Here is a 26,386-nt window from a genome sequence, read left to right as displayed (position 1 = left end):
CCAACTGGGGGGATGCCTTAATATAGATTGTGCCTTTAGATTGCTAGAAAATGAACAACTAAGGAAGATGTTTCACTTCTCTCATTGACTTCTCTAGCCCCAAACGCCAGCCTGGTTTGCTTGGTCTGCTTCGCAAAAGTTCCCAGAAGTCTTGCGATGTTGCACCTCTGGGTTTAGAAAATCTGTGGTGTAGCCTTGTTAAAGTCCAAAAGTAGAAGCTGCTCTCTTTTCATTTCCCCTGAACACGGGAACATCCGGTTGTTTGGGACTTGGCAGAGGCTAGGATACCAATGACCAATAAATAGGTCATGTGGTTTTGAATTATGTAGGCCAAACATAATGGTTTATTTCAAGACAACCAATAAAGGAAAAATCATTCCAAGTCAGCTATAAGAAGAAACATTTTATTCACAGATAAAACTCAACACGAGCTGCCATATCATACATTTGTACACAGGGTCAGAAAATCCTATAGAAAACCAAAGACATTAGAAAATATGGGTTTTGATATGAAATATGACATACATCAACTTTCTTGAAAAAAATGTTTTAGTTTGCTAATAGTCATGAAACTAACCCAGCATGATCGAGAGCCAAAGATATTATAAAAATGAAAATGGTAAAAATGGAATAGAAATCATTCTTACAAATTAATAAAAAATCTCATGCAGCATCTTCAGAAAGGGCCTGAGGGTATATCTTTGTAAGAGGAAACAAAACAAAGGAATATTTTAATTATATAAATCAAACACATCAAAATACAACCAAATCCAGTTTCTTACTCTAGATAACCAAATCCAGTTAATCTTCTTTGTCCACACTGTTTTCAGAGAAGTGATTAAAACACAAACATTCTGGCAGCTACATACAGCTAGTTGATTGATTGTATTTGCCAAACAACGTCTAAATCTGAAGGCGGCAATTTCTTCACTGCATGTAAACACGGGAAACTGTGCTTTCTCATGGCCTTTATTTAGGACACTGTCCTCTTGGAGCCTATCCTAGTCTTTGATTGAGACATCCGGTTAAATTAGCAAAGAAAGTAGAAGGTTGGAGAGAAGTGTTATATGTGTAATATGTGTAGTTTTGAAGCATAACTCAGAGAGGGTTCTGAGTCCTTGCAAACTGTCTGTGCTGTTGATCTTAGTGCTTTATAGAGGTTATTCCTATAGTGGAAGTGAGAATGTTGGAATGCATAGAACCAAGGCTTGGCCCCACTTAAAAGAGCACACCACAAAATAGCCATCGAATGACGCTTGCTTGTGGCATCTCATCTATGCCCTTTTGTTTGTGTCAGTAGAACGCAGTAGAGGCCCGTCTGGGGATAAAATAGGCGCACTGACGAGCACCTCTGTGCCTGGGAAAAATACTCAGCATGCTTTCCCCATCGCTCTGGGGGTACAGGGAGGGTGACAGAGGTCTGTCAGGTTGACTCTGGACACCCCTAGCACAGAGCACTGGGGAGAGCCAACCGTCACACCCATGAATCATGGCGTACACACAGCCTGTTGGGAGCAGGCCCTGTATGGTGACCCCTCTGATTGATGTGTTCTGCCGTTGCCACATCTCCAATTAAATAAACAAGGGCAAACACAGCTCCGCCCCACATACCACATACTTTCCTCTCCCCTTCTCTACACCTCCACCATCACCCATCTCAGCACCTCCACTGGGGCCCTTTGTGATCAAGGCAACTGGAGGGAAGAAACATTTACTCAACCCTGCTAGCTTTCAGCTGGCAGTGGCTGAGTGATAACAGTAAATTGAGTCCTTGACAAGATAACACAGACCTGTTTTAAAAGGTAGACTACTGAACCAGAAAGATAACATAAGGCGCAAGAGGCTGGATGAACATGGGCAAAATGCTGACTGAGGTTGGTTTGAAACATGAGAAAAGGCAAAGTTTGGGAACGCAATAACATTAGCTTATTGCTCTTCTTTTTTTTCTTTTTTTTACCTAGAAATTATATTTACACACAGCATAATCATATAAATACACTATACAATGCAATATAAAATAATTATTTCTTAAAAGGAATATGTTCAGGGTTTGCTTAGGTATGCTGGTTATGATACTAGCACCATACAAAAAATAATGACTCAAAATAAGTCGAGTGAAAAAGGCACTTCCGGGTCTCGTTGAATGACTCTTGGGTAAATGATGGCCTCTCTCTCATCATGCTGGAACACAGAAACTGTTGTGTCTGTGCACACACTTATCTCCCATTCCAACATGAACATGTCCAGAACGAGGCACTGCAGATAAGTCGGTTCAGATCTCCTGTCTCCATGCAAAGACACCCAACCCGTTTGTCTCATCTTTCGTCTTTTTTGTTTTTCTTGTCACTTCATTCCAGCAATAACTATGAACTGGCTGCTACATTTCATAATTCTTCCTTTCTCACTTCCTTGATTCTCCATCTCTTCTTTTGCTCATTGTCAGACTTCCACTTCTCGCAGTCCCTCTTGAGTGTTGGGCGGTGATGCCACACTGATGTCGAAGCAGGTCACCATCATGACACGTGACTTGCATAGGTTGACACAGAACTCCAGCTCCTCTGTGACCTGACCCAGGGCCTGCAGGTACTCCTGGGACTCCTTGTCCAAATCCTGGTCCACCTCAACTGGAAGAGAAGAGACAGGAGAGCAGAGGAGTAAAGTCCTGGTCACACACAATCAACTGAAAACTGTCCACAGAATCAAGTTAACTTTCAATAGGAAGATAACTTTATATTTTTGGAGGGAATATGAATAATAAAAAGGTGTACATCTCCATATGCCCCAATCCTGGTAGAATAATGTAGCAGACACTCACACTCTCCTATCCACTTGCAAGGGTCCATCATCAGCCGGGTCTTGGTGTCCTCTAGCTCTTCCTTAAGTGCCTCATGTTTGACCTTCAGCTCCCTGATCTGCTGCTGCCGCCGCTCCAGAACCTTCAGCTTACTGTTGAAGTACAGCAGGCCCTGAGAGAGAGAGAGAGAGAGAGAGAGAGAGAGGGTGAGTGACTGAGGAACTGTTTGAAATAAAGAATAATAATAGTCATTCCCTATCATTTTTGTTGCTGCTGAAGAATTGCAGGATATACAGACACAGTCGTGTGTATTAACATTTCCTGTCACAATAGAACAAACCTAATTTGAGATATGTGCATGCAACTCGAACAATCCAATTACTTCCTGTTCTTCCCCTCTTAACCCTTACTCCAAACTATTCCCCAACTCCCATTAAAGAATAATCAAGCCTCAGCCATCCAGCGAAATCAACATACCTTCTCAACATCCTGGAATGGCTGCTAAAGATGAGAAAAGAGAGGAAAATAAAATACATAATGTAAAAAATATGCTTGTACTCTAGAAAGAGTAATGATCTCACAGTTAGAAGTCAAACAAATACAACACACAAACATGCATGAATATACAGAGTACTAAACCCTGTATACTGTTTGTAGACAGAAAAAGCCATGCGCACACAAATAGACATCTGAGAATACAAGCACGGAAACCAGCCATGATGCACACATTGCATGGTATTCCAAAACTGGCCCGGGAACAGTGGGGGATGTGCGAGGCAAAGCACTTCATTACCAGCCATTCAGCCAGTGATGGTTGGGAAAGACAAATTGAAGATCATCTTTTCCTAAATGAAACTAAATCAAACCACCATTCAGCTGATGTAATATCTTCTCTTAACAAATTCCTGTCTGGCTGCCTCTAACTTGTGGGAGCAGTTAATGACCCGTGGCAAGTGGAGCCAGCCATAAAGAGCCATCAGGCAGCCAGGGATGGGCCATGGTGATGGCTGATAGGGTGTGGGGATGTAGAGGGGGGACGCACATTCATCATACATTCCTGGACTGCTCTTTCCACCACCACCACTCCTTCCCCCTCTGTCAATCAGCACCAGCAGTGAGCCCCAGCGATCAGTCATATCTAAAGCAATTAACGCCAGACAGTAATTGCTTCCTGATCTCTTCACATTCCTGGTCACACAGACACATAAAGACTTTGGGATTCGCCATTGGCCAGACTAAAGGTCAAACATCTCAGATGCATATTTTCACCTTGTTCTTTAATAAGAACCTGAGAAAGAGTGAGCTAAGACCTTCCCACGATGTCATGCCTACCAGCCCGACTTCACCAGGGGGCTAAGGGAGGCTTAACACTCTCAGTTAAAACTTGTGCCCCCTCAGTTTTAGTTGTATGTTCCGATACGAAAATATAAAAAAATAATTGAGTGACAGGTTGATGCAAAATCTGTATCTCCGCTGCGCTGTGTCAGCACAATGGACAGAGCGTGCCACGGTGTGTGTAGGGGGGCTATGGAAAGCCACTTGGGCAGTTAGGTATGAATCCTTTGGGTTTCCATAAAAGCGGGAAAAACACTTTTCATCTGTGGTAGGCTAAGCGAATAACGTATACGCCTCTGCCTGTAATATTTGATTTTGATTTATACGGGCGCAGTCAAGTTTATTGTTGAAGCTGCTTCACTCAACTCTGCCTCACGCCCTACCACTACAGAGTTTAGTTAGCTTCTTATCTAGCTGTTAAAAACATTAGTGTTATTAACCTTAGCCTATTTAGCTAGCTCACTGCCACGATGGATATCAGAAATTGCCTTCGCCAACGTACCCACACAAAGCCAAAGTGTAAAATAATGTTCTTGGATGCTGTCAGTGGTGAAATTTCAGAACTATTCAGAGAACGCACGCGGGGGGCCTTGTGTGCCCTTGACCCAGAGAGCCATGACTTTCTAGATTGAAAAAGTTGAAACCACTGCTAGATCTAAGTAAAACCAGGCTGTATCACAACCGGCCGTGATTGGGAGCCCCATAGGGCGGTGCACAATTGGCACAGCGTCGTCCGGGTTTGGCTGGTGTAGGCCATCTTTGTAAATAAGAATTTGTCTAGTTAAATACTTGCCTAGTTAAATACAGGTTAAATAAATAAAATAAAAATAATAATAAAAAAATTAAGATTTGGTGGAAGCTGAGTTTAGTGTCGCTCGCCAGTTTTTGCAGACTGAAATTGCCCGCTCTGGCTCCAATGAAGACGATATGGACCCCACTTGATATCCTGAAACGATTATCTGGGCCTCTCTCCGCTATGCCGACCGTGCTTACTGGACTGACACATGGATTGACCTTTGGGGCGTCCACAGCTACATGCGAGAACTCATTTCCACTTTGACAAACGTGTTCAGTCAGCACAGAAGAAGCATGCTACACCTGAGGAAAGCTCAACTAATCCAACTGGCATTTGAGGGGATCATACATGAAGATTTTGGGGAGAATGGAATGATCGATTACTCAGGAAGTTCCACAGAGAATCAACGAGGCTGCAAAATCTTCTGAAAAGGTAAGAACAATCTAGCTGGTTGTTTTTTTAATCAAAATCTTGGTGGTATAGCCAGTGGTGTCATGTCAGCAAAAACCTAGGGTATGGAATGGCAAAATGACTTCCTTAGACACCAGCCTAGGTTTTCAAAAGCCTTGATTTAGTGCGTAGGGTGCTGTCCATGGTGCTGATAGAGCGCAACAATTTGTCACTTCTTGGTCAAAAGCACTCTATGGTCTAGGTATTTTAACTTTGATGTTTATTATGGTATTGCGTGACATAAGCAGACTTTAATATAATTCAAATGCAAGAACCACAAATAATTGTGCCCCCTCACCGATTTCCACTGCCCCCTTAGTCACTTTATCCTGGCACTGGGTCTGCATGCCTGACTTCAACGTAGCACATTCAGAATATTTCTGAGATCAATGTGACACATGCAGACTATTGCTGAGCTTGACATTGCTAAGCAGCATGTACTGTATGTAGGGATGAACTTAAACCTAATGACTCTAAAATAAGTGGAGTAACAGTATGGGGAGCTTGTATTACAGACAGTAAGCATGACCCTTCACTCACCTCAGCCGAGTCCTCCTGTCGTCGCCTCTGGAGCCGTTCCACATCATCGATCTCGTACACCTTAATCTCGAAGGGTTCCTTCAGTGGTCCTGACATGGGCGGCAGGTCCACCCACTGGCCAGCTGTGCCAGCCTTCTTCCCCAGTGACGAGGTGTCTGGCAGGGGGGCCGGGATGAGCCGCCTCCGCTGTAGCCCTGGAGAGACACAGACACAGACAGACAGGCACCTCAATTACTGCTGGAAATATACAATGGTAATATCTGCCAGGGCCGAGCTGTACAGCTCTATCTATTAGTAAATATGTATGAAGCTGAGACTGAGATGTAAAGAGATAGCACGCTTTACACAGGCCTCCTGAGCGTGCTGTTGATTGCATATGTATAAGGCTTTCACCACTGTATATTTTAAATCCCTACCAAACAATATGAATTTAAAAGATTGACTGCATAAATCTAAGAGAGCTGGAACAAGTGGAAGATTCTGCTGCTGTTCAACTGAGTTCAAAGTCATCTAATTTTTGCTGAATCAGAAAGGTGACAAAACCAACTATAAGAATCACATTTTAAAAAGTTAGATTGATGAGGTACAAGATTTCCTGGGGGAGTTGGGGAAAGCGACAGTTTGTCCTTGATGTTGTTTGGAGATTCTGTGCTATACTTCTCTGGCATACTACTTCATTCAGTAGATCTGTAGAAATGTATTTCTTATTTCAGATGGGAACACCACTCAGTCTGCTTTCAGCATGACACTTTCTAGTTAAAGTCAACAGCAGTGAACCTTGACACTTAACAAAGCTTAACAAGAGATTGTCTAAGCTGATCTGCACAGCAATCAGGGGTATTTATAGACGTGCTGTGTGACATTTAGACAATAGGCATTATTGAGGAGTGGTAGAAACAGTTAGAATTATGACCTACCTGAACAACCTTATCCATTATTTAACAAGTGGACTGTTTGACATTGTAAATAACAACAAAGACTGGGCTTAAACAAGACAACTTGGAAAAGGACCTGAGTAATTCTTGGGATTTTATAGAACTTTCAAATTTTTGAATGCCTCAATTCATTCCTAGACTACACCTACAGTACGCTGTTGTTCAGGATATTATCAGATAGATAATGCATAATGATGTATACAGATTCAGAGCTATTACCATTGCGTTTCTTGGGGGATTTGGATGTCCTGGGGCGGCCTGAGGAGGACATTCCACTCTCACTCATTGAGTCGTGTGCAGAGGAGGCGCTGCCTGTGGCCTCGCTGTCCCGGATCATGCTCTCATAACCACTGCTGCCCCCGCTGTGGTAGAACAGGGCTGTGCGGCCCATAGCTGGGGGCAGCTCTCCACTCAGAACACTGCTATTGTCACTGCCATGGCCACTGCTGTAGCGCTGTGGCCTTCTGGGGGCTGTGATCTTACTGTAGGGGGAGGGCAGCATGGCCACGGGGGACTTGTCATCACTCAGGTTCACCCCACTGTCATTACCACTGTCAGAGTCCCCTGAGCCCCTCAGGTGTTTGCCTGATGTGCTGCCTGTTGCCAGCTCACTGACCCGGCTGTTGGCTGCCCGCATAGCATGCTTGGTGCCCATGATAGTCCCCCGGCCAGGCTTGCTGCTGACGGCTGCGTTGGCTCGTGGGGCGGAGGTCTTGCCAGTCGGGGGAAGGTTGGCATTGGGGTTCCTGGTGGCTGGAGCTGCCAGGGACTTGGTGGAGGAGCTCAGGCCCTTAGAGTTGCTCGCTGACAACGAACGGGCCTTACTTCCATTGACCGCTCCTAGCGCTCTGGGGTTAACACTACTTTTGACCTGCCCAGGTTTACCTAGAGCACCTGTAGCACAACAGGGGGAAGTTGGGGATGTAGCAATGGGAGAGCTGGTTGAGTTTGGTACACCGAATCTGGGAATGGATCTGCTGGACTTGCTGCAGCCCAGGCTGGCTCCACTGTTTTCTCGACTGAGAGTGGGCTTGGAGCCCACCATTGACATGCTGTCACACCTTTCCAGAGACATCTGACTGCCGTAATGCTGCCGACTAGCATCTCCTCTGGCCCTCAGACTGGATGTGGCTTTGGCCGGGGTGTAGTCACCTCTGAGGCTGGAGATTTTGAGGCTGTTGGAGTCTCCTCTGCAGCGGATCTCTAGTTCATCCTCTGACACCGTCCCCCTGGTAAGTTTGGGCCTCCCTGCTTCCCCGTACGCAGACTTTAATGCACTTTGGGGCAGCAGAGGTCTGTTTTTCTGATCCAGACTGGACTTGCGCACTGGAGGTGGAGGAGGTGAGGTACCACCAGGTTTGGGGAGCATGCTGGCTTGCTGCCCATTTGCCTTTCCATTCTTCCCCAGAGAGGAGAACTTGAGAATGTTGGTTGTGGTGATGATGTTCTTGGTTGTGGCCTTGGTCTCTGGGGAGACGTGGATGACAGGCACAGTGCCCAGGGTGGTGGCCCCTCGTCTGAGCTGAGGCATCTTGCTGGGGGGCTCCACTTTCTTACTGGTGGACTTCTCACAGCCGTCCACCACCCTCTGGGCTGAGGTAGAACCCTGCACCTTGGGTGGGCGAGATAGACCATTGCTGTTGACAACACCAGCTTTGCGGCAGGGAATGCCACTTACTGGGGTTCTGGGGAGCTTGCTGGTGGCGCTGGAGTCTGGAAGTTGAGGTTCAGAGGGGTTGACGATGCGCTGCCAGGGGTCCTCCTGCTTGACTTCCTGTCTCTGTGGTTCACGACTGCTGCTGCTACTATAGGCAATTGATGAGGTAGGTTTTACTTTCCTGGGAAGACTGGAGTGGACTATGTAAGGGCCCTGGGAGGGCTGGGAGGAGGAGCTGAGAGAGTTAACTTTAGCTGTTTTGGATGGGAATCTGAGGGATCCTTTGGTTGACTCGGGAGACAGAGGGCACTTTGTCAGGGACAGTTTGCTAGATGCTGCACTGTCACTGTCCAGTTCAGAAAAGCTAAAGCCACTGTCGTTCAGGGAGTTCTTGGCATCCCTTCGGGATGATTCACAGTGGAACATACCCAGGGAATCCAGGTAGAAGATGCCGTCTGGGCCGATGTGCTTAGTCTGTGGGAGGAAAACGTCTGCAGAGTGTACCCTTTCACTCTCCAGAGTACAGACGCTGACCTCGCTGAGCCAGGAGCTGATGGACGAGCCCCTGCTGCCCACACACACAAATGAGTCATCCTGTAAGGGGGTGAGCACCTCGATGTTGACCTCTTCACCCCCCACAGCAGATGTGTAGGCGTCAAACTCGTCGTTGATGCTGCTGATGATGCTGACGGGCCGGGAGCCAGAGGCAAGGGCCTGCAGGGAGCAGTCGCTGTTGAAGCTGATGATGCTGGAGGGCCGCCCGTTGTCTATGATGCTGCCGATGGACAGCTCCTCCACCACAGTGAACACCAGCTCATCCTCTCCGTTCAGCTCTACAGGCTGCTGCAGGGTGACCGTAGCCCGGAGGATGTCCCTGTCCAGGCACCTCTCTCTCAGGGTGGAGCGTAGCTGGCACACCTCTACAGGTCCCCTGGTCTGGGTCCTATCAAGGAAAGGGTCCCCAGATTCTCCCTGTTTTCCAACCTGATGGCTCATTCCCACAGGGGGCATTCTAGTAGGGGACCTCTCCTCTGCCTCTCCGTTGCCCCTGCGTGAATCTCTCTGCTGTGGGGGAGGGGGAGCAGGCTTGGGTAAGGGCTTCTTGTTGAAGTAAACCTTCTCCCGTACTACTGGCTCAGAGACTGGCACCGTGGCCATACCCTGTTTGATTGGGCTTGCTCTGCTCTCTGACGTCATCACCTTCTCACCATCAGCACTTGTTCTACATATGCTCTGTGACACCCCTCTGGAATGTTCCAGTTTAGACTTAGAAGGGCTGATATGGGGGCTACTGGATGGAGGAGTGGCTACAGATTTAGGAGCAAGTTTAGGTGATATGTTGTCCTGGGAGGACGAGGCTTTAGTTACAGTCTTTGGGGAAACAGAGCCAGGGCATTCCTTTGCTTTGCAGTCCATCTTGGGGCTGGCCTGACTTCCCCTGCCCTCTCCAACAAACGCTGTAGGCTCCTCGCTGCCATCGATACACTCCAGGCGCTCCTGTAGCTCAGCAAACGTGTTGCACTTGAAGAAGTGATCCCTGTCCAGGGGGCCATCCTTCCCAGACCGCTTCCTGTTCAGGGAGGGGATGATGGGAACGAAGGTGGGGGGGCCCTCGTTGTCACTCAGCTCCCGGTCTGAGATGGCGGCGCCCCCCGGCCCCACATAGATGACGGTGTCACAGGACTGTTCGCTGCTGGAGGAGTAGTCTGGGTCGCTGAGCAGGGAGGGCAGGTCCGGGTCCAGGGCCACCGTCCGGGGGTGGAAGGGTCTGAGGTGAGGTGGCCGACGGATCCTCCCCTCCTCACAGGAGCTCTCCCCTCCAGAGGAACTGGATGCATACTACAACACAGAAACGTACAGAGACTTACAAAACAGTGTATATAGGAAATGTGCTTAGCACATGAATGCGCTACATACTTAGACTTTCTGCATAATTCACATGTTCAAGACATAACATTATTACTTTAGACTTATTGAAAAAGTCTATATAATTTTCTCCACCATTTTCCCATTTCCTGCTGTAGATTTACAGTTAATTCAATCACATAATGAATTCACGGTGGAATACATCGTAAGGCAAATATAAATTACTTTGAAATTGCCAGTCCATACATTTAAAGGTTACACATGAACATCAATAGGCACACTGAAATTAATGTCAATAATATGAATCAGTGTGCGTAGAATGCATTATAATTACGCCGAAGACAGATGCTAAATAAATACATGCTGTCATTACACCTAATTATCTGGAGTATATATTTCCTGAATCCGAAGGCATGCATTACACACATCCTAAGGCAGCAGGGTTGGGATCAATTCTAATGGAAGGCAGTCAATTCAGGAAGTGATTTAAATTTAAAATCCCACATTCTTCTAACTTTTTACATAAATAGCTTCTCCTTTTCAGTTAATTGAGAAGTCAGTAAAAATGTATGCAGATTTTTTCAATCATTGAATTGCAATTTCAGTTTACTTCCTGAATTGACCGCCTTAAATTGAAATTGAGCCCAACCCTGTTAGGGAGCCCTATTGATTACATGATTATGTGTTGAGCAAGGAAGAAAAACGAACTCTGAATTATGGAATTAATAACCTTGCATTAAGAGAGGCCCTGATTCATTTCATACCATGGCCTCCAATTTACAGTAAAGTGGGAATAGCTTTTTCAAGATCTCAGTTACGAATAGGCTACTACATGAAATGGTGAACAGTGCAACTTCTGCTAATAAAGTCACTGTAATACACTCTTGAGATCACTAAATACTTATTATAACTGTGACAATCTATGGCTTTCCCTTACCAAAACAGTTCCCTGTACATCGAAATATGCTACTGTTCAAATGGAGAATACCCATGTCTCTTACTCAATGTAAACAATGTATGATACTGAAAGCTCTGCAAGTCCAGACACAGACCTTGGACTTCTTCTTCCTCATGCGGTGGATGCGTGAGGCCAGCTGGATAGTGGTGAGGGAGTCAGTGTAGTTGGCAGGGGAGTCAGAGATGTGGGCGATCATTGTAGTTCTGCAGTTAATGTTCCCCAGCGACTCTCTCAGCAGCATCGTCAGTTTGCTGTCCCTAGAGATGATACGTTCACACACTATCATCATCATCTTCATCATCATCATCATCATCACTGCTCAGGAAACGGCAGGATGTTTCAGTGCCTTATATCAGTGTCGGTTTACGTTCAACCACGGTTCTCTACGCCTTATATTAGTCTGGGTTGCCAGAGATCTTTTTAATATCACATTTGGAACAACTGGTTCTTCGACTGTTATCTCGGGTTCTAAGCTGAACACTCCTTTTACAGTATATTTCCTCCAGTTTTAGCTCGCTTTCCCCATTTCACACTTTGTCTGCAATGCATTCCCCAAATTAAACGTTCTATCTCTTCACCTCCTTTCTGATTCCATAGTGTAGCAAACTACATAGCGGAGACTGAGATATTTCTTTAAGTCTATAGCACGCTAGATAAACACAGCCTTGATAGTAAAGTTAAATGTACTTGCATAAACTTGTCTCGAACATTTTCATTACATGACTCGACTCCTTTGCATATTATATATTTAAGGTATAGACAGAAAGTTCAGTACTAGTTTCCCTACCTGTAAGGTACGTGTTTAGCTCCATTGGCTAAAGCCATGATAACGTTTCCCAGTGCGGTGAGAGACAGACACAGGCCTCCCCCTCCGTCTCGGCTCTTACTGAGGACCTTCTCACAGCTCCCCAAGTCTATGAGGTGCAGCCTGCTCCGTCCGCCCGACACTGTAGATGACACAGGAGGAAGAGCCAGGTGAGGTTATATCTCAGCAGAGACACAGTCAGACACTCCCTCTGAGGGGTTCCCACATGCTGCTGCTGTGCCTTACAGGCAGGAGTGGCACAGCCCAGACCAGACCAGACATGGCAGTCTGATTTATTCATGAGTAAGCCTCTCGGTCTGAAGTGATTCAAATCTGGGCTGAGATTGTCTCAGTTTAACAGACAGGTAATAACGTTCCAGACACATAAAAGTATCTTGTTGTCACATAAATACAAAACAAAGGAGGACAATCTCTGTATTTTGTACCTAAATAGTCATTGGAGATGATGACTAGTTTGGGGGGCTGTGCTATGAAAGCAAAAGTATACATTGATTCAGTTTAGACGGAAGGGGAGCAGAATTTCTCAAAATGTTTTTCAGCAGAGGGGCAGAACATTGTAATGTAGGTCACTGATATTTTATTTCAGATTAAAATCTAGTCAAATCAAACATAACAAGTGTAGACTTAACTGTGAAATGCTTGCTTAAAAGAGCCTTTACACAAGAATTAAGCTATATACAGGGAGTACCAGATCAATGTGCAGGGTATGAAGTATTTGAGGTTGATATGTACATAAAGGCAGGGTAAAGTGACTAGGCATCCGGATAGATAATAATAAGAGTAAAATAAAGAACAGAGTAGCAACAGCATATGATGAGTGTAAAAGTGTGTGTGTGTTGTGTGTTGGTATGGGGTGGCAGGTAGCCTAGTGGTTAGAATTTTGGACTAGTAACTGAAAGGTTGCAAGATCGAATCCCTGAGCTGACAATGTAAAAATCTGTTGTTCTGCCACTGAACAAGGCAGTTAACCCACTGTTCCAAGGCTGTCATTGAAAATAAGAAAGTATTCTTAATTGTCTTGCCTAGTTAAAAAATGGTCAAATAAAAAAAAATTATGTTAGTGAGGTGTGTGTAGTTTCTGTGTCAGTGTAAGATATTTAGCGGTCTTGTGGGTAGTGCTGTTTCGGAGCCTGTTGGTGCGAGAGTACTGTTTGGCAGACTGAACCGTCTTTGGCTTGGGTGGCTGGAGTTTTTGGCCATTTTTCGGGCCTCTGACCTGATATACAGTGAGGGAAAAAAGTATTTGATCCCCTGCTGATTTTGTACACTGACAAAGTGATCAGTCTATAATTTTAATGGTAGGTTTATTTGAACAGTGAGAGACAGAATAACAAATGGAAGAAACACAAAAGAACTGTCAATCTCCCTCGGCCTGGGGCTCCATGCAAGATCTCACCTCGTGGAGTTGCAATGATCATGAGAACGGTGAGGAATCAGCCCAGAACTACACAGGAGGATCTTGTCAATGATCTCAAGGCAGCTGGGACCATAGTCACCAAGAAAACAATTGGTAACACACTACGTCGTGAAGGACTGAAATCCTGCAGCGCCCGCAAGGTCCCCCTGCTCAAGAAAGCACATATACATGCCCGTCTGAAGTTTGCCAATGAACATCTGAATGATTCAGAGGACAACTGGGTGAAAGTGTTGTGGTCAGATGAGACCAAAATGGAGCTCTTTGGCATCAACTCAACTCGCCATGTTTGGAGGAGGAGGAATGCTGCCTATGACCACAAGAACACCATCCCCACCGTCAAACATGGAGGTGGAAACATTATGTTTTGGGGGTGTTTTTCTGCTAAGGGGACAGGACAACTTCACCGCATCAAAGGGACGATGGACGGGGCCATGTACCATCAAATCTTGGGTGAGAACCTCCTTCCCTCAGCCAGGGCATTGAAAATGGGTCGTGGATGGGTATTCCAGCATGACAATGACCCAAAACACACGGCCAAGGCAACAAAGGAGTGGCTCAAGAAGAAGCACATTAAGGTCCTGGAGTGGCCTAGCCAGTCTCCAGACCTTAATCCCATAGAAAATCTGTGGAGGGAGCTGAAGGTTCGAGTTGCCAAATGTCAGCCTCGAAACCTTAATGACTTGGAGAAGATCTGCAAAGAGGAGTGGGACAAAATCCCTCCTGAGATGTGTGCAAACCTGGTGGCCAACTACAAGAAACGTCAGACCTCTATGATTGCCAACAAGGGTTTTGCCACCAAGTACTAAGTCATGTTTTGCAGAGGGGTCAAATACTTATTTCCCTCATTAAAATGCAAATCAATTTATAACATTTTTGACATGCGTTTTTCTGGATTTTTTTGTTGTTATTCTGTCTCTCACTGTTCAAATAAACCTACCATTAAAATTATAGACTGATCATTTCTTTGTCAGTGGGCAAACATACAGAATCAGCAGGGGATCAAATACTTTTTTCCCTCACCGTATAACATTTTTGACATGCGTCTTTCTGGATTTTTTTGTTGTTATTCCGTCTCTCACTGTTCAAATAAACCTACCATTAAAATGACAGACTGATCATTTCTTTGTCAGTGGGCAAACGTACAAAATCAGCAGGGGACCAAATACTTTTTTCCCTCACTGTAGAGGTCCTGGATGGCAGGGAGCTCGGCCCCAATGATATACTGGGCTGTCTGCATCACCCTGTGTAGCACTTTGTGACTGAGGGTGGTGCAGTTGCTATACCAAGCAGTGATGCAGTCAGTCAAGATGCTCTCAATGTTGCAGCTGTAGAACTTTTTGAGGATCCGAAGTCCCATGACAAATCTTTTCAGCCTCCCGGGGGATTAGGCGGCAGCGGCGAACCATTAAACTCTTGTCAGCAAGACTTAGAAATTGTGTGCTTCAAATCCACGCTCTCGTTCCGCTAAGCACAACCCATGAATGCAAACAAGTCTATTTTTTTCACCCATCCATAAACATTCCAAATGAGAGGCTGGAGGCTTGTTATCCATTCAGATTTATTGCGGCTTTATCCACCATCTAGCCCAGTGCAGTACAGTCTCCTATGGCTATGATGGTAATCTCTGACAGCACAGATATCTGTAGAACTACCATTATCAGCAGCAGAACTGATGGGGGGAATTACATCTGCTAATTAACACTATCATTAAGGCATAATAAAGTCATCATTCAATTCTTGGTCATTTCTTTTACTTGATTAAGTCCGTAATCAGCCAGTGGAAGAAAAAAAATTCTGTTCATGTGCAGAAATATGGTTCAGTGCATTCATCTCTGGAGGATGAATCGAAAAGGCCAGAGCATTTGTTGAATCGAATGGGTTAATGATAAATAGTATAGTAGAATGATGAATGAAAATACGACACCATCACTGTCAAAAACACACAGAGTGACACTAGAGATCAGAGAGCGCCTCAAATCATGTAGTAATGATAGATATGCTTAGTGTAGTAGTGGTAGTAAAAGGGATACCTAGTCAGTTGCACAACTGAATGCATTCAATTGAAATGTGTCTTCCGCATTTAACCCAACCCCTCTGAATCATAGAGATGCATGAGGCTGCCTTAATTGACATCATCGGTGCCCGGGGTTGTTGTTGGGGGTTAACTGTCTTGCTCAAGGGCAGAGCGGCAGATTTTTCCACCTTGCCGGCTTGGGGAATCAAACCAGTGACCTTTCGGTTACTGGCCTAACACTCTTAACTGCTAGACTACCTGTAGAAGTAGTAGCAGTTGTACTCACTGCCTCCCTTGCCGCTCTTCTCCATGCGGTACTGGTAGATATGCAATGTGAACAGCATGTGAGAGTTGCGTCTCTCCTCCTCATCTGAGTCGGGCCTGCTGGTGCTGCGTGCTGCGATGGCCGCGTCCAGGAAGAAGGCTGCCTTCTCTGCCGTGGGGGCGCGGAGCTCACTCTGGTTCTGGAGCTGAGGGGGGAAGAGAGAGGCGAGGTAAGGGTAAGGGGGGGGGGGATAAAGAGAAGGAGAGAGTATGGGGTTAGAAAAAGAGTCGGAGGAATCGGAGGAAGGAAAGAGAAAGAGGAGAGAGAGAGGATAGCCAGGTAATTGGACCTAGGCACACATTTCTTACCCATTAGATTGTGTCTTGGGGGCAATTAAAGAAACAGGTATGCACACAGAGGGAGGGGATTATGGAAGGTAATGGAGGAGCAGGAGGCAGGGGCACTTCCCTCCACACGGATGTTGTGGTGGTGGGGTATGGAGAGGGGGGAGTAGGGAATGGGAGGAAAGAGGGGGGAGGGGGGCATCTAGTAGGAGGCCCACATCACGTGGTTGGAGGAGAAGCCTTGAGGAGCTTCACAGGACTCCAGGCAGCCTTTGAGGTCACGGTCCACACAGAGCCCAAAAAACAACATCTGACGGCAACACCTGTCAGTGTCTTCAAATCCCCCCCACCCCCCCAATTAGTCCCATTGCTATCCAGAGGGCCAGAGCTAATGCAGGAGTAATAGATGCTCAAGCCTGCTGACAGGGGAGTTAATAAAAAGGTATGAAGAAAGACAGCGATATTGTGGATGGCTTTGGTGAGAATATAGCGCAGGGATTATTGAGATAGGTAAAACAGTGAAATATGGGATCAGATTACACAGAGGAAAGACCTGAGATATGAAAGAAAACAGATAATCTTTGGGGTAGACAGAGGTAGGTAGTAGTGAGAATCAGATCAATACACAGACACTAATATATACCAGACAGAGAGAGAGAGACAGAGAGTGAGTAAATAGAGAGTGAGAACAAAGAAAGGGAGGAAATCAGGCACGCGTCTGGCCACCTTTTTTCCTCACCTGAGTGCCACAGATAGGGTCCTCACGCAGGTAGACCCCTGGGGACTGTCCGTCCTGAACGCTTCCCGTGGACACCTCAGACAGAAGGTCCTTCAGCGCCTCGTCCTTCCCACAGATCTCCACGGCAGAGACACGGACAGAGAAGCGCGTGCCCGTCTTCTCCTTACGCTCGTTGATGAGCTTAAAGAGCCAGGAGATGGCGCAGGGCACGATGCCGAGGTTCTGGGTGGAGCCATCTTTGCCAATCATGGTGAATGTCTTGCCTGGAGACGGAGGAGAGGGTGAGAGGCGGCGGGGAAGGGGGATGGAGATATTAATATACAAGTCCTGTGCTGTTGGCTGCAGCCTGCTGCTAATTTCCCTCCGATAAACTAAGAAATACTAGTAATACTGTCTGGAATGTGTAGAGGAGAGGAAAATGCATTACACCTGTTGATTGGGAATGTACTGTATCTCTAAGAACTTACGAAGGGGGTGATTCAAGGAGCAATCCCTGGAGGATGAGCACAGTGGAGAAGAAAAGGGTGACTCAATTAGACTTTTCACCCAGACTGGGTGAAGAGTCCAGGTGAATTACAGTGGTTTTAATTCAAGACTGTTCCCTGCAGCCTCTATATAGAAGTCTCTCTCCCTCCAGCCCCCACCATCTCTCACTAGCCCCTCCCCACTGTCTTATTTTCTCCACAGCCCACTCCACTGCACCACTAATCCATTTGTGAATGTGGGCATCAAACCGATAAAGGGAGACTTTTCTTTGTCTAACAAAGTCCTTTTGCCAGTTTTCAGTTGAGTAGCGGGGCTTGCTTACCAAGCTTGACATGCCCAAAGCAGAAGATGCAACCGTCCGCACCGTTCACCACAGACTGGATGACCTCAGACACTGTCCCTGAGCACACCTCTGCCTGCAAGGAGAGTGGGCAAAAGAGAGAGATAGATAGAGAGAGATGGAGTGGTTAAAGAGCGCATATCTGCCATTCCCCTTTTAGAATTGTGTACATTCCAACATAATAGGAAATATCAAGTCATTGCCAAACACATACACGTACAAAGTATTTTCTATTTGAGAATTCCCAATTATTTCTACAAAAACATTATTCTAGCTATCAAACACAGGAGGAGTATCAGGAAGACAGGCTCTGATCACAGATTCAGAGGGCATCGTCAAAACGAACAAATGCTGCAATGTGTGGCTCATCTTTACAATCTGTTTCACCACCATGGCTCCACTGGGGGCAAGGCTTCTGCTGCAGACAGAGATCTCCTCCCATACATAACACAGATAACAAGGCCTCTTACTGCAGAACAGCTTTCTGTTACTGTTAGCCGCCAGCAGTGTGGTCCCAGCGGCACAATCTAGCAGCCTCGTCTCAGTCTGCCTTACTGGAGCAGGAGCAGGGCTATCAGCTCATATCAGCTGGCTTACTGTGGAGGAGATGTATCTGATGGAGGAAGCTCTGAACCTTACCCCCACTGTGGAGACACTGACCCATGCTGTAGACCCTGTAGCTACTGACTCTACCAATGCTTGATGAGATCCCTAATGGTTCAGCTTCTCAAACCTAAAGATTGTATGCTCTATGGGGAGCAACACAAAGCTTGAGTCGATGGTTCATGTTCCCTTTTTAGTAGGTACTAACAGCATGTTGCCTCACTGCTAGATCTCATCTCTTCAACAATCAGTTCAGAAGATACTGAGTGATCAATGGAAATCTCAATGGTTTTGTTGACAAATGTTTCTAAACAGACCTCTATGGAAAATTTTTGTCTGGATGTTACATGTCCTCAATGTCTGGCCCTTCCATTTTGATCTTAATTTGGGCATGGCTCGAATAGACTATAAGGTCTGGACTGGGAGAAGAGAAGTTAGATATAACCGGACTGAATTCAATTAATTCCCCAGACTTAAGGGCCAGCTGTTGAGGGCCCATAATGGGAAGAATGCCCCCAACCAAAGACAGGCATTTTTCTACTAAGCCCCTGGACTGCACCCAGCCAGCATGAAGATATCCTCCTACCCTTGAAAGAGTGCTCCCCTACAACCACACACACACACACACACACACACACACACACACACACACACACACACACACACACACACACACACACACACACACACACACACACACACACACACACACACACACACACACACAGACTCCTGAATTGCTTGGTCCTTACTTGAGAGGCATCCTGGGTAAACACTGCGTCGAAGGCGAAGATCTTTGGGACGGCCACGGTGGCTCTCCTGTGCCCTGAGTTGGCGCGGTCGTTGACCGAGGGGTCGTAAAGGGTCAGCTGCTTCTTCCTGGGGTCCACCTTCAGGAAGGACATGGACTCTGACGAATCAGGAGCCTCCAGGGAGGGGCAGATACGCATCATCACTTTTACCTGCAACACAAGGAGAGAGGAGAGGAGAGTGGAGGGAGAGAGAGAGCAAAGAACATACATTTAAGCAAACATATGGTGAAAAAACACACATTAAACACAGATAAAGCAGGCACATAAAATAGCTAACATGATACACACATAGAGCTACAGGGGACATAGCAGGAATTTGTAGTGGGGAGAAAATGGACATCTTGAAATCACATGGCAACGCTGAATCTTGATAAGCATAATTTCCATCAAGTCAACGATGATGGACACAACAGTGCCTGTTACCATGGAGACAAAGGTTACCCCTGACAAATGGACCACCATTGCAATTTAAGCTGCCACTCGTGGGTCAACACATGGGCCTAATGGTGTTAATGTAAGGATGATATTGTAAATCATAACAGTGAATGTAATATGTGCCCTTAAATGACTGTGACTCTGAGCGGCCCACCATGCTGAGGGATTATCCAACCAGCAGGCTGCTCTCTGGACCAAGAACAACTCTGACTGCAGCTCTGCAACATGGGAACATATAGTCTCATCTAGTCTAATGTTGTAATTATGTTATGGCCATGACATGTCTCCTCTAGTCTAATGTTGCAACTATGTTATGGCCATGACATGTCTCCTCTAGTCTAATGTTGAAACTATGTTATGGCCATGACATGTCTCCTCTAGTCTAATGTTGAAACTATGTTATGGCCATGACATGTCTCCTCTAGTCTAATGTTGAAACTATGTTATGGCCATGACATGTCTCCTCTAGTCTAATGTTGTAACTATGTTATGGCCATGACATGTCTCCTCTAGTCTAATGTTGTAACTATGTTATGACCATGGCACATCTCCTCTAGTCTAATGTTGTAACTATGTTATGGCCATGACATGACTCCTCTAGTCTAATGTTGTAACTATGTTATGGCCATGACATGTCTCCTCTAGTCTAATGTTGTAACTATGTTATGGCCATGACATATCTCCTCTAGTCTAATGTTGAAACTATGTTATGGCCATGACATGTCTCCTCTAGTCTAATGTTGTTGAAACTATGTTATGGCCATGACATGTCTCCTCTAGTCTAATGTTGTAACTATGTTATGGCCATGACATGTTTCATCTAGTCTAATGTTGTAACTACGTTATGGACATGACATGTCTCCTCTAGTCTAATGTTGTAACTATGTCATGGCCATGACATATCTCCTCTAGTCTAATGTTGAAACTATGTTATGGCCATGACATGTCTCCTCTAGTCTAATGTTGTAACTATGTTATGACCATGGCACATCTCCTCTAGTCTAATGTTGAAACTATGTTATGGCCATGACATGTCTCCTCTAGTCTAATGTTGTAACTATGTTATGGCCATGAGTTGCAGAGCCATTCTGCCAGCTGTGTCTGATGGTACTTCCTGAACTGGAGAAAGTGGAGTAAGGTTTCATCTGCATGCACACCACGTTATATGCAAGCTGTGTGTGTGTGTGTGTGTGTGTGTGTGTGTGTGTGTGTGTGTGTGTGTGTGTGTGTGTGTGTGTGGTGTGTGTGTGTGTTTTCATCTGTCATTCTTCCTGCCAAGCCTCCTCAAACACAATCACACCTTTTTTATTCTATGACAACTGCAACACCATTTATAAAGAACAGGTAGGAGTGGATAGTTCCTCTGATAAGAAAAACATCCTCATTCATTCTGTCAACATTTGATTGTGAAAACTCAACCTTGACTATCTTGTAGGATGACAGACAGGAGACATAAACATCTGTGTTGCCAGGAAGAGGAATGGATAGTGGTGTTTCTCCTCCCTGACAGCTCAGTGTGTTTAGGGTTTAGCATAGTGGTAGTCAATCCACTAAACAAGTGCATCGGCACACTTCTCCTCGTCCTCCATGGTTACAAACAGCTCGAGCTTTAACAACCATGCATTGATAACAAATTAAACCTGGGATAATAAAAATATTTTAAAAAACATCACACAAAAACGACTATGATGCCAGTGAGAGGCTGTGCGATATGAGGCTGCCGATACAACTCTAACTGTTCCCCCACCTCCCCTTTCTGCAAAGGCAGCAAAACTGACACAGGGCTGGTCCTTTCATCCTCTGTGTGTCTCTCCTGTGCCATCCGTGCACACACAAAAGGCCCATTCTTCCCCTGGCTTGTTTATAAATATTGCCACAAATCCTGGCTCTGGCGTTAAGGAACAATGTGTGGTGGCGATCCCATTCTGCCACAGAGGGAATTCCTCTCTGGCTTTCCGGCAGCTGAGTGCAAACTCTTTGTGCTCCATGGGGGTCTGTTATCATGACTGACGTGTACATATGTTAAGCAAATTACATTTAAACAGGTTTCCATATATGACTGCTGAGCCTGGCCGGCCCACCAACCGGGCGGGGGAGCAATAGCTAATGTCTAGAGCTTCTATATTTACATTGGCAGAGATGTGATACCAGTGGCCGGTGAGGATCGTCTGGAGCCTCTGCTGCATTTTAACACCTCGGGCCCCTCTGCTAATGGCCCTGTTCTCCTATGTCTTGATCCCACCAAGAAATCCATTAGCTGGGATTTTACCCCAGCAGCCACCCCTCCTCATGTCCAAACCCTCCACTTGACACATCGCCTGGGTCAGCAATGACATCAACTACACATGGATAGACATGTGTGTCTTAAATAAATGCATAACAAAACATCACCTATGCCTCTCAGTGTTTCAGTCAATTCTTGACCACAGAAAATGCATACTGTAGATTAGGGGGAAAGGAGCTGGGATGAATTGTCTACCGTAGACAAAAGAATGTTGGCAACTCAAATCGTGTTGGCTGTGGTTCCTCAAACATGCATTGTTTCACAGCAGTGAACTCTTGGTTGTCTGAACCAGGTGACTCCAAACTGCAGTACTGTCTGAGACACAATGACAGAGATTGAGTTTCCCATAACAGCTTAGTTAATGAAGAGGTAACCTGAGGTTATAAACTCAGAACAATGCTGTAAACAAGCTGATTTTCCTTTTCAAAACAACCCTGTGGTTGTCACATACATAATGTCTAGCTCAGTAAAAGGTGGAGGGAGAGGAAGCTTGTTAATAATGCTGGTGTTTTATGAAGTGAGATTCACAATATGGAACAATTTGTCAATGGTGTGGAAATTTGGCAGAGTAAGCAACAACTTCCCAACCAGGTGGGACCTAATCTTGTTAGGGGACTTCTTCTGCTATGTAAATACAGGATCTCAGCCCAGCAAACAATACCCAATAAACCCTAGAGGAAGGGTGTGTTTATACAGCACTAACGCTATTGACAGACCAATCATCGCCATCCTGCTCGATTTCATCAAGAGGTTTATGGAACGCAGCTAGCAGGAATTGTATTTAACTTTTATTTAAACAGGTTGGGTCACCATTGAGACCAGGCTCTCATTTGCAAGGGAGCCCTGTGAACATGAACATACAATAAATAATATCAATACAATACATACAACAAGATTCATCAGAACAAACAACTCTCACATATCACTTACCTTAAACTCCATCTAAACTGTCCAATGGAGACCAACGAGTCTAATTTCAAGGTGGCTTGAAGCCTATTCCATGAGCTGGGTGCATAAAACTAAAATAATTTTTCCCCAGATCAGTGGACACCCGCGGGACCTCTAGAACCACGGGACCTCTAGAACCATCCAGTCCAAAGAGTGGGTCTGAAAATTGCTTGATCTTCAGTTGATACGTGAGCTGGGGTAGTGGGAGAGTCTCTGAAGAACTGCTTTATATACAAAAAGTAGCCAATACTGGGCAATAGAACTATAAAAAAATGCAGTGATGTGTAAGAACATTGGAATGAATATTGGAATACGCTGTAGTAATGTTTGCAAACTTTTAACTTTTAAATGGATACTGTGAGATTCTGTCATTGTCCTACTTACCCACAGTCAGATGAACTTGTGGATACCATTTTTATGTCGCTGCATGCAGTATGAAGGAAGTTAGCGAAACTTCCTTCAGGTACAGTAGCATTGCTACTATAACAGTAGACTTCCATTCAGTGAGCTAATGCTAGTTAGCATTGACTCTCGAAACTACCGCTAACTTTCTTAATACTGCAAGCATAGACATAAAAATGGTATCCACAAGTTCATCTGACTCTGGTTAAGTGAATTGGATTCAAGTGTTGTGTTTTCTTTCCCTCACAAACTGTAGTCCATTCAGAGGGAGGAATGCGGCCATAACAAACTGAGTGAATTCATGACATTCCAGCAGGCTTATCTGTCTGCATCTGTATGGACTGGGCCAGACGACTGGCTGTCTATGTACTAATGCGTCGCCACTGTGCATTCTCCCATTTAAATGTCAGTCAATCATAAACATATGCGTGTGTGTTCATACTGTAGGCCTGTTTGTGTATACAAGTAATGCCTGTTGCTCCTTACTTTTCCCATCCCAGGGTTCTCCTTGACCTTTGAGACAGCGCGGAGCAGGCATGGTGGGGCGGGGGGTGGCGAGAGCTGCAGGATGCCGCAGAAGTTGGTGGGGTAGATGGAGGGCTCCTGGGCTCCAGGGTGCAGCAGGGAGGGAGGCTGGTGCTTCTTCCGCTTGGACGAGAGGTTCAGCTTCTGAGCTGCCCTGGGAGGAGCAAACACAAGAAGGTTTCAGCCTAACTTCAAAAACATACACATTAGCCAGTCATCTGTATTGTGCTGGGCAGGAAGGAAGATAAACTTCATAGGAGCCACCAGGCATTTATCTTTTTCATAGTGAGGTATCCAACAGAGAGAAGGCTGTATAATCATTCAGCTGATTGATTTAATGGTCAGGGTTGACATTTGTGAGGGTGTGCAGAGCCTTTAGAAGCCACACTGAGATTGTAGCGGAAAGGTCAACAAGCTCCTTTTTCTCTTTGCCAAAGTAAACAAAGTCGACAGGAGAAGGGCGCTGTGCCACCACTCCCAACGCTACCTCTCTTTCAACTCCCCACTCCCTACCTATGGCCAAGGCTTTGTAAAATGCTCCAGTTATCCAATTCAAAACAGTACAAACATAAACATCTCAAATGCTTTAATTTCAGCACTGCAATTGCTAACGCACTGCTATGGAACTAAAGACACAATCAAGCCCAATTCTGCAGCAGAGCTTTGCAGGTTTCTACATAAGACAAGCCGCCATGACACCTGTGTTATTAGTAGGTCAGCTGGTGGTTGTCATGGTGCTAATGTACACTAAACGGATCCATGTATCTTCTTCAAACAACACAGGACATGACAGGAACATGACAGGTAAGGATGGCTGGCACAATGTTGCCTTACAGGCAATGGAAATGTTTGTTCTCATTATAGAATTGAAGTGATTGTGATAAGAAATGTTCTGCTATTTCATATGTTACTCAGGATTATAGGTGAAGCTTGTTAGGGGGGCCCTGGTCATGTCCCATGAAAAACATGACTGATCCCTGGATCCCCCATTCACTGAGTCCCCTGATAGACAGACTTGGTGAGGAGAGTGAGAAAAACAGTGGCTTGCAAAAGTATTCACCAGCCTTCGCATTTTTCCTATTTTGTTGCCTTACAACCTGGAAATAAAATATATTTTCGGGGGTTTGTATCATTTGATTTACACAACAAGCCTACCACTTTGAAAATGCTAAATATTTTTTATTGCGAAACAAACAAGACAAAACAGAAAACTTGAGCATGCATAACTATTCACGTCTCTTGGGGTATGTCTCTATAAGCTTGGCACATCTAGCCACTGGGATTTTTGCCCATTCTTCAAGTCAAAACTGCTCCAGCTCCTTCAAGTTGGATGGGTTCTGCTGGTGTACAGCAATCTTTAAGTCATACCACAGATTCCCAATTGGATTGAGTTCTGGACTTTGACTACGCCATTCCAAGACATTTAAAGGTTTCCCCTTAAACCACTCGAGTGTTGCTTTAGCAGTATGTTTAGGGTCATTGTCCTGCTGGAAGGTGAACCTCCATCCCAGTCTCAAATCTCTGGAGGACTGAAACAGGTTTCCCTCAAGAATATCTCTGTATTTAGCACCATCCATCATTCCTTCAATTCTGACCAGTTTCCCAGTCCCTGCCGATGAAGGTGTTGGGTTTGGGGTGATGAGAGGTGTTGGGTTTGCGCCAGACATAGCGTTTTCCTTGATGGCCAAAAAGCTCAAATTTTTGTCTCATCTGACCAGAGTACCTTCTTCCATATTTTTTGGGAGTCTCCCACATGCCTTTTGGTGAACACCAAATGTGTTTGCTTATTTTTTTTCTTTAAGCAATGGCTTTTTTCTGGCTACTCTTAAAAGCCCAGCTCTGTGGAGTGTACAGCTTAAAGTGGTCCTATGGACAGATACTCCAATCTCCGCTGTGGAGCTTTGCAGCTCCTTCAGGGTTATCTTTGGTCTCTTTGTTGCCTCTCTGATTAATGCCCTCCTTGCCTGGTCTGTGAGTTTTGGTGGGCGGGCCTGTCTTGGCAAATTTGTTGGGATGCCATATTCTTTCATTTTTTTAAATAATGGATTTAATGGTGATTTAAAGTTCCGGATATTTTTTTATAACCCAACCCTGATCTGTACTGCTCCATAACTTTGTCCCTGACCTGTTTGGAGAGCTCCTTGGTCTTCATGGTGCTGCTTACTTGGTGGTGCCCCTTGCTTAGTGATGTTGCAGTCTCTGGGGCCTTTTAGAACAGGTGTATATATACTGAGATCATGTGACAGATCATGTGACACTTAGATTGCACACAGGTGGATTTATTTAACTAATCACGTGACTTCTGAAGGTAATTTGTTGTACCAGATCTTATTTCGGGGCTTCATAGCAAAGGTGGTGAATACATATGCACGCACCACTTTTTTTTAACCTCTTCACTATAGGGGGCAGTATTTTCACGGCCGGATGATAAATGTACCCAAATTAAACTGCCTCCTACTCAGACTCAGAAGGTAGGATATGCATATTATTAGTAGATCTGGATAGAAAACACTCTGACGTTTCTAAAACTGTTTGAATGATGTCTGTGAGTATAACAGAACTCATATGGCAGGCAAAAACCTGAGAAAAATCCAACCAGGAAGTTTGACCTCAGA

At 45.3% G+C, this 26,386-nt stretch overlaps 1 protein-coding gene across 3 annotated transcripts in view; it reads right to left on the bottom strand.

Moving 5' to 3' along the window:
- Positions 1-390: 390 nt before the first annotated feature.
- kif26ab (kinesin family member 26Ab) overlaps positions 391-26,386 on the bottom strand; it is a 124,306-nt gene continuing 98,310 nt past the window's right edge. For all 3 annotated transcript variants that reach the window (XM_014186901.3, XM_014186976.3, XM_014187072.3), the window contains 12 exons: positions 23,733-23,925; positions 19,118-19,327; positions 17,745-17,838; positions 16,937-17,199; positions 15,875-16,058; positions 12,119-12,278; positions 11,426-11,588; positions 7,070-10,346; positions 5,916-6,109; positions 3,272-3,295; positions 2,816-2,966; positions 391-2,624 (listed from right to left, as the gene is read on the bottom strand). In XM_014186901.3, coding sequence (XP_014042376.3) covers positions 2,440-2,624; positions 2,816-2,966; positions 3,272-3,295; positions 5,916-6,109; positions 7,070-10,346; positions 11,426-11,588; positions 12,119-12,278; positions 15,875-16,058; positions 16,937-17,199; positions 17,745-17,838; positions 19,118-19,327; positions 23,733-23,925 — 5,098 coding nt within the window. In that variant the 3' untranslated portion in view covers positions 391-2,439. The remainder of the gene's footprint in view (positions 2,625-2,815; positions 2,967-3,271; positions 3,296-5,915; positions 6,110-7,069; positions 10,347-11,425; positions 11,589-12,118; positions 12,279-15,874; positions 16,059-16,936; positions 17,200-17,744; positions 17,839-19,117; positions 19,328-23,732; positions 23,926-26,386) is intronic.

The sequence above is a fragment of the Salmo salar genome, chromosome 01 (assembly GCF_965601325.2).
Source record: "Salmo salar chromosome 01, fSalSal1, whole genome shotgun sequence".
NCBI lineage: Eukaryota > Metazoa > Chordata > Actinopteri > Salmoniformes > Salmonidae > Salmo > Salmo salar.
This window is presented reverse-complemented; position numbering and strand designations above follow the sequence as displayed.